This window comes from Glandiceps talaboti, chromosome 7 (assembly GCF_964340395.1).
Source record: "Glandiceps talaboti chromosome 7, keGlaTala1.1, whole genome shotgun sequence".
Classification (NCBI taxonomy): domain Eukaryota; kingdom Metazoa; phylum Hemichordata; class Enteropneusta; family Spengelidae; genus Glandiceps; species Glandiceps talaboti.
Window position 1 is genome coordinate 7,068,039 of NC_135555.1, and position 12,913 is coordinate 7,080,951.

Consider the following 12,913-nt stretch of genomic DNA (forward strand, 5'->3'; position numbering starts at 1 on the left):
TATTGGGGAATAAATATCTTATTATTTGTACATACCCGGTATATTGATTAGTTTTTAATTTGTTTGTGTATTTGCAGGTCAGTACAGGAGTGTTATGAATGGAGGTTTTAATCAACAGAGAGCCTTTGTTGGAGAGATGAGCCGTTTACATCTCTACAGTTCTGTGTTGAGTGATAGTGATATTGCAAGCCTTGCAGATCTGTCTGATGAGAATATGGGAACACGGGCATCAACAAGTTATATCAATGAAGCTACTCTAATTGTAGCATGGGCAGATTTCTACATCTCTTTGGGCAATAAGCAGAAAGATGTAATTTACAGAGAGAAGTCTTGGTGTGGAGGTAATAAAAAATGATTATTTGATTTGGAGGATATTATTTGAGTGTATACATGTACTTTAATTGTCTTGTAACTTGAAGACTAAATTTGATGTTTCAATTCATGATGTGTGTGTAATGAGACATTTTTGTATTTTCATCTGACTTAAACTTGTAGGGTTAGAACTAGTTGGTTTGATTAGGAAATAAATAATACACATATGTATTTATATTTTGGGCTATCAAATGTTTCTTTGTGAAATATTACAATGAGGAGCAACAGGTCAAGTCAGGTAATGGTGACCCTACTTGTTAATGTTATTCATTACATTTCATGGCAACTATGGGTCAGTCAAGCAATTTAAAAAAAAAATCATCTTTATGTTTCTCTGCCTCTTCTTTCCTCCTCTCTATCTTCTTTTCATTAGATTCTTGGTAACATGCCCTTTCCCACTTTGTCTACACAATTGGCATGTTCTTAAGCCCCCCACCCCCCACAAATAACTTAGGTCATGAAAGAAATTCTCTCTTTGCGAACAAGAGTCATTGACACTGCCATGACTGTAACTGATGTCAGTCAAGACACTTGCTTATTCTTGACAGAGAGCAAAATATTAAGGGTGGGTGGAAATAAAAATATTTTTTATTTTGATGTTGGAGCTGACAATTTAGGTCAGTTAGGTAATGAGAAACACAAAAATAGGGGCACCGTATCACAAACCTTGTTTTCCAATAAATACACTCTTAGTAAGAATGTCTAGGTATACATACAAAGATATCTTCACTTTAATACACAAAGATATATGTTGGATTCATAGTTGTTGAATTTTTGTAATGAACTGCACTCACCATGCATTGCCTCACTATATATTCTCCTCTATTGTCATATGTGTAGCATCGTTGAAATATTTAATATATAGGTTCATGTGCAAATCCAGTGTGTGCATTTGACAATTGTTTCAATGTTACTTTATCTTAGATGTCAATGAGTGTCATGTCGATGAAAATGACGCCTGTCACGGCAGATCGTACCCTCACAGAAGGACCTGCATGAACCTTAGATTTGATCCACCACTATGTGAATGTTCACATGGATGGATTGGTGGAGATTGCGAGTATGCAATTGACTTCTGTTTGTCAGGATATGAAAGTCCATGTAAGAATGGTGGAACGTGTACAAATAAGCTTGGAGATTATCACTGTGATTGTTTACCTGGATATGAAGATAAAAACTGTACCACTATGATTGACTTTTGTCTGTCAAATCCATGTCAGAATGGTGGCACTTGTCAAGCAAAGCTAAATGGCTACACTTGTACTTGTCCAGATCCTACCCAACAAACAGGACCTAATTGTGAAATTCTGTCTTTCTGCAACGATATTGACTGTCATCATGGAGAATGTGTACCTTTATCAGATGGTCATCAATGTGATTGTGAGCAAGGCTACACTGGTGATGTCTGTGATACTGAAATTGATTTCTGTAGTCCACATAATCCATGTCGTAATGATGGTACTTGTGAAAGTTCAGTAAAGGGATACAAGTGTACTTGTGCTGAAGGCTACATTGGAGACTATTGCCAAACTAGGTTTAGTCCCTGCAACCATGTAGAGCCACCATGTTTGAATGGAGGATCCTGCATCTCTGCATTTCACACTCTGCTTAATTACCAATGCCATTGTACAGAAAGGTACCACCCGCCTAATTGTGGTGTTACAAATCCATGCAGAGATTCTGACCACTGTGATAATGGCGGAACTTGTGTTATAGTACCGGTAGATCACACAGACAATTATGGTCATCTTTGTGCCTGCCTTGCTAACTTTCAAGGTGACAGATGTGAAACTTATGTTAAACCAACTCAACCACCATATTTGCAACAAGATATCTGCATTATTTTAAATGAACCTTGCAAACACGAAGGGCGGTGTGTTGGTACTTCTGGTTATAATTTCAGGTGTGACTGCAAAGAAAACTTCTCTGGTATCCACTGTGATATTTATAAGAGTAAGTGGTATAAATCTGCTATACATTAGGGCCACTTTATTTGCAATAATTTCAAATATTATGAAGAAAATGTATATTCAATAATAACTACTAAAAGTAAAATATGGTAAAAAAAAAATATCAATTTCTCATATAATTGGTTATAGTTGACATTTATGTCTGTGTTTTATGATGTGAAAATGAGACCCTTTAATATAGCATTGTTCTGTCATACTGTCCATAATGCTATTGGTCATAATGAGACGTCTTCATTGATCTTGCTGTCTGGCCGATATTGTGCCATTGTTCTGTTAAAATGACCCTTAGGTCATAGAAAACATCTTTTAACAGTTTCACGTAATATATTATATAGCACAGCTCAGATGGGTTATGAACATATTAATCCCACCATGTAGTGTTTCCATGATGAATTATGTCTTACAATTTATATTCCTCTGTGTTATAGATGTGAGTATGGGTATAAAGGGATGAAGAGAAAGTATTACATTTCTGTATGTCTGAAACTTGTGCAATTATAGCATAAATTTTATTGGATTTTATCTTTTCAAAAATCACAGAGTTTCGTCATTACAATGGCCGTTTGAAGATTACCAACAGGGCCTATACATTAAAATTAATGACTGATGGAGAATTCACTTCCCAGTTCAAGACAGGAATTCGGAATGTCTTTGTGAATATGATTGGAGATATTTCAGCAATTGAGATAATTCGTCTAATGTGAGTAGAATGTATGGGAAATGAACTTATAACTGATGGTGAAGATATTTATGAAATGTCAGGGCTTTATCAGGAATAAGTAGGTTGGTTGGAAAGTGGCTAGTAGACAGAAGGATGTGATTGTAACACAAACTAGTATATGGTTGACATATGTTACTATGTTTGAGTCAGTAACTATGGTGACATGCTCTTAATAATAATTTGCATATCAAAGGTTCACATACTTTAGTATTATTATGTATAACACGAGGCTGACATATACTATCACATATATTTAAAACTAAGTAGGTTCACAAATACTTAAAGTTCCTATGTTTTCACCTTGTATTTTTAGACCAGGCAGTGTCATTGTTGAATATGATATGATACATTCAGCAGACATTACACATGAAAGTGAAATGCCAGATGAAGACAGCATGAAAAGTGTTTGCCAACATTTCATAGAAGGTGGATCCATGCCACCCTTTGAGATCAATTCTGAGAGCTTCTACCTCAGAGAAAAAGGTAAAAACAGGAAAGAAGATATATTTTCACCTTTGAATTATCTGTTTGCAGTTTATGCTTCTAGTTAAACCCGCCTAATCAAAAGTGACCACATGGGAAATATGTGATTAATCTTTTCATGTTTTGGAATAGACCAGAATAAAACCACAGAACATGACTTGTGCAATTTTGGAATAGGCCAAAATATACCAACAAACACGACTTGTTCAATTTTGGAATAGACCAAAATATATACCACAGAACTTCCCTGGATGACCTGTTTAATGTCAATCAACTGTATTCCAGTCTGTACGGGGAGGGCAGGCGAGCCTGATTAGTTCTAAGGTTTCTTAGTTTATGTCCAGTAATATCTTGGGTTACCAAGAATAGGTTTGACAAAAGTGGTCAGCATTATCTTAAATTTGGCATATCAAATTTTTTAATCCAAATTGCCATTGGATACTGTCATGCTAATTCTATGGAGAAAGAAAGTATTGTCAATTTATTTGAAAAAAAAGATTGCTATGAAACACCAGATGGTTTTTATTATTCACAAATAATCAATACTAAGTAAAGGCATTTATATGTTTAGAAATGTTTTTTGCTGTTAGTTGATTGATAATTGAATATATCAGGTTGATAATAAATATATGTATGTTGCTTGAAATTGTTCATTGTCTTAGCTGTGTTCTCTTGATTACGATTTTGTTGCAGTATGTGAAAGCGGTCATTATTCAACAACAGGAAAATACCCATGTAATGTGTGTGAAATTGGCTCTTATCAATCCGATAAAGAAGCAACTAACTGTATTCTCTGTCCAGATGGTCAAACAACGAGGAAAAATGCTTCTATAATACATACTGACTGTGTGTCAATTGAAGATACAGGTACATGCAATATTTAATAAATGGTGATCAGAATCGAAATATATAAGACAAAGTGAAATCTCCTCACGACTGATGGTTTGTTATTACTGTACAAGAACATTAATACAGTTTCCTGGGTAACTGAATAGATAAATTTACAATTATAAGATTAATTGTGGGTCGCTATAAGGTAATTGACAGAAGCCAAGGTTTTGATTGTTACATTTAAAATTACATTTTATAAGTTCTGATTGGTATTGACAAGTGTAGGTAAGAATGGGGAGAACCATACAGGCTACAGGCAATAACTTACAAAGTCATTATTTGTTGTGTTTTCGGTTGAAAGTGCTTTTCAGGTAATCACATTTCTCAAAACAAAAAAATACTGTTGAAAGACTGTTACCATGATATTAAAATCCATTTTTTGCATCATATATTATCTGGTATAAGTTACATGTACAGGACATACCATATGTTTGAATAAATAACATGGCATTTGTTACCTGGTGTATCTATGGCACGACTAGGTGCATCTACATTATAATGCTCCAACTATGTGTCAAGACATTCAAATTCATTTGTTCCAATTGTTCATATTAGATACTTGTGTATATCTCAAACAAAAGTGCATTCTATACTAATAATAATGTACGTATCACGTGACCCATAATGTCAAATTTCACAATCAGATCAAGATTCCATGAAATGCGTAGATATGTATAAGTTCATGCTCTTTCCATAGGTCTTTGAAAGGTTTGCTTGAATGACCTTCGAATTGATCTTTAAGCACAAATCTTAATATTGTTACGATTTATGCATTACTAAAAGTCATTAATACTGAAATATTGATTGATGTTATTTTATAAATTTTGTAATATTTGGTCGATGTCTTAAATAGTGACTTGTAATTCCAATCATATCTTATATTGGCATTAATGGTAACATTAACTTTGGTTATTTTATTTTATACTTTCAGGTTCTGGACCAAATTCAACAACCCTAGTAATAATAATATGTTCTGTCATAGTTGCCATAGTAATAATAATAATGGTAGCTGTATGCATATATATCAGGATGAGAAAGCCAGTGAACATTCCTGTTCAGAAGGACCTCCTGCCAGATGATTGGGCTGATGAACTTCCTGGGATAAGGATAGCGAGAGAAGAGGCAAACAGAGGGTCTGTGTATGATGAAATTCCTGATCCAGAAGAAATTAAGCCATATGCTGAATATCGTGGTGATGATGAAGAGACAAAGCCACCACCTGAAGTCATCTGTCGGCCTCAACCAGTGATACCAGGTAATAATACCACACAACCAGATTATGCAGATTACAGGCATAGTGAGTACTACTTACTACCAGGGGTTGGACTGGGTACTAAGCATTTGGATGAAGGAAATGTAGAGCATCCGTATCATGCAGTGAAACAAGAGCCAGAAAGTTCCTACATGAAACTCAACACAACTGATGATAAAGGGGATGTGGGAAAAGGTGGAAGCAATGTTGAGAATGCATACCTTTCAGTGAAGCTGGAACCAGAAAATGCCTACATGAAGCTCAACAAAGGCACTGATAAAGATGATAAAGGGGATGTGGGAAAAGGTGGAAGCAATATTGAGAATACATACCTTTCAATGAAGCTAGAACCAGAAAACACCTACATGAAGCTCAACAAAGACACTGATAAAGATGGCGGCATCCAACATCATTACTTGTCTTTTGAAAATGTGATGCGCAGCAAGGAGAGCGACATAGAATTAAAAGCATTGAATGGCACTTCGAGAGGTTTGCCAACAGACCATTGCTATCAAAATGCGAATGTGAAGGATGAGTATCCAGAGAGAAAGATGGAAGACTGCATCAAGTTTGACAATGAAGGGGAAGATAATTAGACTTAAAGTATGATCCTGATGCAAACCAATCTACAGCAATGAAAATAAAGTAAAGATTCCCTAGAGAACACTATCCAGTAGGCTGCAAGAGAACTTCATTGCAAGGACATGAATCAGGATTATAGGTTCTCTGGAACATCTTCCATTACTCCATACTCTGTTATTCACTTTGCTACCAATTTGATAAGAAGTGCTGGGGACCTATAAAGCTTTTGCTGATGCTATCTCACATGACTGTTTATATGCATATATACATGAAGCAGCCAAGAAAATGAAATTAACACAAATTCATGATTTCTTAAAAGTTCTTTAACCCTAAACTTAAGAAACATTATTACATATATACAAGTGTATACTCGTGGTATTTGCACTGCAATGCAATACCAAAAACATTATTGCATACCTGGATGCAAATGATATGCAAATGAGTGTATGGTCATTCATTTCAGATGAAATTACGTGATCGCACAGAATAATTTTTATTAACATTAGATGTTTCAGATACACACATATGATAATATCAGAACTCCATGCCATATAAGTGTCAGTGTGGTTACTCACAGGTATTGCACTCATCATGCTTGCAGTGTTTTCTGCTGTACTTTCATGGGTGTACCAAGTGAAATTATGACTGCAGAGAACACTGCAAGAACTTGTGCAAATAACCAGTGTATGGTCCTCTTGTACTCATTGGGTTCTGTCATACATAATACATAATACATAATAACAGATCATTGTCTCTAGTTAAAAGACAGAGAACACTTGATCTTTTTGTTAACTGGCATATAATTCTAGAATACACTGATTGTATTTTAGTGATAATAAATGTTGAGCACTGCAAAATAAAGAAATTAAAAATGTTGTCTTAGAAGGTGACTTTCACTTACCAAATCAAGTATTTAATTAGTTTAGTATACACATATCTAACGAAAAAATCGATGGCCACCTCTACTACTATACATTATAGCAAAAAAGAATGTGTTGTCTCAAATATATAGAATTCCTGAATCTAAATCACACAACTGAGGACAGTGAGTAACTTTTAGTTGTTGTCAGTATTTGAGAATGAGAAATGTAACATGAAAAAAAACAATATAGATTATATGCAAAATGTAGAACCTGTTTATTATGTATAGGAAATGCATTCAGTTTTTATGCGATGTTTTTGAGTAAATCAAGTTTCTAGTTACAATTAATAGTTAATACTTTTCATATGATGAAACCATCACTTATCAAATACATGTAATATTGATTTTAGTACTTATTCCATTTTTATTTTTGATAAAATTTCAAAATTTAAGAACCATGTCAATATTTAGATTTTTTTAATCTGAAAGTGTGTTTTTGGTCACACTTGTCTTAGTGACTTTTCACTTACCAAATCAAGTATTTAGTTTAGTATACATGTATGTTTCCAGTTTCTTTTGAAACTACTAATCATCATGTTTACAGACATTTTAGTAAAAGGGAACTTATAATAGATGAGTGCATATAAAGCTTTTTTTATGAATGGCAGCCAGATTTGGTTTAACAATCACTGATTTGTGCAACAGCTCTGGAACCACATAATAAAGCCAGAGACTTCATTCAATGGATCTTATGAGAGGCAATCATTGTTTTAGGACTGTGACCATTTCCAATGACCTTGACGTCATTTAAATAGCAAAATCATGCCATTTCTTGCGAATTGTGTCATTTCATGGCATTACAAAGTGATTAATTCCTTTCATACATTGTCCAGAAGTGATACAGAACAAGGGACACACATACAAACATCATGTTGCTGCTGATATCACACCTTACTGAATGATGACCATATTTGGTGCGAAAAATCCATCATTAGGCCCCCAATGGGTACTGCCTGGAGGGGACTATATTTTGTTGGGTTCTGTCTATGCATCAGTGTGTTCACCCTCATAACTCTGGCATGTACCAACAGATTTCAACCAAACCTGCCAAAAATGTAGCATGCTATGTGAAACATGCACATCACTTTGTTTTGCGACTGAATCAAATATGGCTAAATGGTGGCCATATTTGTTGTTAAAGTTCACAATATGCATCACAACTTTGGAGGTGCAATACGTAGTGACTTCATTGAAGTGCCTACATCCATATTATCAAATATGAGCTTTCTCTTAAGATATTGACCCTTTGATCTTGAAAGTCTCGTTCAAGGACAAATAGCCAAAATTGGCTTATCTTCATAGCTTTTTAAATCAAATATTTTAAAGTGATATTATAATCGTGACTTGGGTTTGACTATGTGACGTATATGCAAGTCACTTAATTTTCCAACCTTGATCTGTATAGCAAACTGATGGCCATATTTTTGAGAGAAAAGCACGTTTTCTGTTATCGCCAAAGGTTTGATACATATGGACTCCATTCAAATGTCTACGCTACTTACATTATCAATGATGAACTTTCTAATAAGAGTAAAGGTAAAATGACCAAAACGTTTCTTTCTTCATATGGTGAGTAGAAGGAAATTGTTCAAATGAAAGTGATCCCATCACGAAGTTGAAAACTCCAAAACTCCATTGAAATGTCTATACCCGAAAGGTCAGCTTTCTTTGTACACTTTGATTTTTGATTTTGACCTCCATATTGAAGGTAAAATAGCAAATTGGTCAATAAATTATGAAGTTTTGTATCTAGAGAGACCATTCAAATTTGCACAATAACTTTGACATAAAACACACCAGTTGGGATCTATATGTCCTTGATAAAGGCTTGTTTGTACATTTGTACATTAGTTTAAGCACAATAAGACACTGGCAATGTATTCAAGTATCCGCCCCTTATTGTAAGAGTTTATAGTAGTTTGGCTGACAGGATATATGGTATAATCAAGATATGAATTTTTTACTACAGTACAATTTTTACTATGTTTAGCACAATTGAACTTAGTAGTTCAGAAATGCTATAATAGGCATCGAGATTTGTCTGTGTGTATGTGTGTGTGTGTGGTTGTGCACATGGATGTTTAATGCAAGAACCACCAGCCTTAGTATTTGGTGGGAACATTACTTATGGTGTGTAGAAGGAAATTGTTCAAATGAGAATGATTCCATCAGAGATGTGCATTTTGGGTCCAAATTTGGTTGGGTATATTGCAAAGATAACAAGGTTGGTTAGGCAAATGAATATATATCCAATAAAGTTAATACTTATCTACATATCAACAACACCACACCCATAGCAACAGCCTAGTGATGGTGTATATGGCAAAGATGACAACAGTGGTAGTTGGGCAAGTAGATAATGACAAATACTCACCTAGCACCCAAGAAACTGCAAAGAGCAACACTCAAATGACTTGGGTACACATTGCATGTCAACAACAAGGATTGATTGGCATGTGGATAAACATTTACCACAAAATTTACAGTTATGCTGCAACACCATTGGCACTGTTGTGACGTAAATACGATCGCAAACAGTTTTGGCAATATGTATTGTACATAATCAAAGTTTGAATTTCAATGATTCTAAATGGAGATAGGTATATAAAACTGAATTTGTTTTATCTATATTAAGTTTGTGACATATATTTAACAAGTTCTATGTATTGTTTGTTTTATCATTTACATGTATTATAATCAGGTTAACATGCATAATCAAGATACTAAAACATTTTATCTATGATGTTCTTTGGGGGGATATATAATTATCAGAGGCACATACTATTTGGGCGTAGTTTTTGCTGCATATTTAAAAAGGTATCCACAGTATTGTACTTACTGAAGCAAATACCACTCGGAAAAAATTTGATTGAACTCAAACCTAGTATTAAGATATAACCCATACACGATCCGATGACGTAATATATCATACGTATCAAACAATGCACAGGGACTCCCTACTATGCAATCAACTGTTCTAATAATGGCAGAAGACAATCGTAATGTAATAGACGACTTGTACTGATATTATACTGGAATGGAATATTTTCACGTGTTTGTAAAGCTTATAGACTCAGCTTGTGCCACTTTCAGGGTGAACATGACAGTCATTGATAAGAGATGTGAATCGATTAAGTGATGTATGTATCTAGTTTAAGATAAAAACTACCATACGTACTGTTTTTGAAAGTAATGTTAGTTTTACCAAACTTTGCAAAGACTTGTAATCTTAACCCGTAATTTTCCAATAAAATTCATATAACCTTGAATTTAAAAAGGTCATTGCATGTAGCCTAAATGTATGTGTGAATAGGTATTTTGTAGTTTAAAGTGATGAATATGGAAGCCATATCTATCGTAAGGCATGTGATTCATAATATCCCGAATATTTCCAAAAAACAATCATAAGTTTGAAGAAAGTGTGAGCTATAGCAATAATGATATTATATACTTAATATTGCCTGGCTTCGAGGGCAACAATAGACACCTATTACCACAAGGGCTGTAAGTTATATGTAGCAACTATTTCCATGCCGAGTGAAATTATAGTTGATACATAACAACACTTTGGGTAATAGGACATCTAATAGTGCCTGAATAAGGCAAGGCAAGAAGTGTTATATGATACATCACATTCGAAGATGTCGAATGGTAGGTGAAAGCTTCAATAGATGTATTCGTGTAATGTGGTCTTTACTAAATGTTTCTTCTAAGGTACGCAAACAAGCTCTGATTTGAAAATTAATACACATATTATCGTCTGGCACAACAAGAACTGAACTACAATTGATACATTTTAGTCAATTGACTGTCTCAAAAATATCAAAGAACGCGCCAGACCTTAAGTTTACCAGGCAGGGACATATGACTTTGGCATTGATCTCCTAAGATAATGGTTGCTCGCGCAAAGAAAGTGTAACAATATCGGTAAAGATGTTTGTGACTCCTGACAATTGACGAAACGCTGTTGGTAAGATTTTTGTCTAGCCAGCCGATAGAATGTAGAAAGAAATTTTTGTTGGGTTTATGATTTCCGTTGTAACTGAATAAAAGTGTAATTACCACACACACTGCATTTCTTCATATACGATTAAGAGTCTACGAATAAAAGGCACCGTGTGATTTTCTTTCAAGCTGAAGGAAATCTTTATCATTCTTTTTTGTTTCTGTGCCCAAATACTTTTGCAAATCACATGTGTGAGCTAATCTATATCTTTAGATGACTTTTCAAGGATCACACAATACATTAGCATCATGGAAATATAATCATTTCTAATCTCGCTGACATTTTATCCACAGTTGATGAGAATCCTTGTTATGAAGTATGCTCGGGCACATTTTGAGATTCCTCAGGATGAAAACATTAAAATATTTCATTTACCAAATATGACCTTTCTATATTGAGTACGACTTATCCAGAACATAACACTTTCTAACATTACTTGGTTTGGTATCAGAGGTGAATTGAGTACAGTTTTAACATAGTGATACATTCAATACAAAATTTTCGCTTACTACGTATACGTAGAGATAATATTGACCACTTGTAAGTATCACAAGTATTTAAAAATAAACAAAATAACTGACAAATCTTACATCTTTGGTTATTTGGTGAAAAAAATGTCAGAGTTGCAACTAGTGTAGACTTACATGTAATGCAATTTGAATTGTGTAGATATGTCTGACAGATACCTATGAAGTTCGGAAGTCACACAAGTGTGATTTCAATCACTCTATACAGAAGGTCGGATGTGAAAGCAGTGACACATTAGATCCGTACATTTTGCGACTATTTTTATGTTAATATTTTCATCATGTTTCATCGTCATCGTGGTTATAAAGATAACAATAATTAAATAAACAATAATATTTGGTTGGGATAAAAATGTTCGTACCCCTTAATGTAATTACACAGATTTACTCTGATGGTATGGACATTTTTTACATATGCCTACAATTACACTTCAGGAAACCCTTATTAATGCACATGTACACATGTATTCTTAGTATATAACATGCCATTCAATGTAATCAGTTATATACTAATGTGGCAATAAGCTTACACAACATATGTATTATTTTGGACATACGTAAAACTCATCAAAATTGAAAACGTACTAATAACACTACAACAGTCATTTATCGGCTACACTACAAACATACAATATAAATATTTACAAATCAGCACAAATGACATTTTTGTTCAAAGTTTATTTACTACCATTGTCATAACTACAAAGAATAAAACAGGTATCAAATCATGCTTTTCTCGTATTGAATTGTATCCTGACATCCTTATGTATGTATGTATGTATGTATGTATGTATGTATGTATGTATGTATGTATATATGTATGTATGTGTGCATGCATGCATGGATGGATACTGGTTTTTTTTTTATTTCTCTGAGTACACAATAAATACATTTACAAGATACTTACTCAGCAATAAATAATAAAAATATAATGATTGATATATTTTGTCGCAACAGCATGTAGCAGCGTATGTCCTGACCATAAATGTACTGAAGTAGATGACGATTTTGATTTCAGGCTCGAGTAAAGTGTCCTTTGATATTCTGATGAAGTAACTAATTATTTCCTTGCTGCAAACGCACACACACATAAAAAATCACGGCAATTCCATCAACTGCTTTAATAAATAATAATGCTCAATTTCAACTATTAAATGGACAATTGTAACTTGAATAATTGCGTTCCA

At 34.0% G+C, this 12,913-nt stretch overlaps 1 protein-coding gene across 1 annotated transcript in view; it reads left to right on the forward strand.

Annotated features, from left to right (window-relative positions):
- The window catches only part of LOC144437191 (sushi, von Willebrand factor type A, EGF and pentraxin domain-containing protein 1-like), a 47,320-nt gene extending 36,864 nt beyond the window's left edge, over window positions 1-10,456 (forward strand). Inside the window, exons 20-25 of the mRNA XM_078126077.1 lie at window positions 78-341; window positions 1,297-2,325; window positions 2,883-3,042; window positions 3,377-3,546; window positions 4,240-4,413; window positions 5,369-10,456. Of these exons, the coding sequence (XP_077982203.1) occupies window positions 78-341; window positions 1,297-2,325; window positions 2,883-3,042; window positions 3,377-3,546; window positions 4,240-4,413; window positions 5,369-6,285 (2,714 nt within the window). The 3' untranslated portion in view covers window positions 6,286-10,456. The remainder of the gene's footprint in view (window positions 1-77; window positions 342-1,296; window positions 2,326-2,882; window positions 3,043-3,376; window positions 3,547-4,239; window positions 4,414-5,368) is intronic.
- Window positions 10,457-12,913: the final 2,457 nt, after the last annotated feature.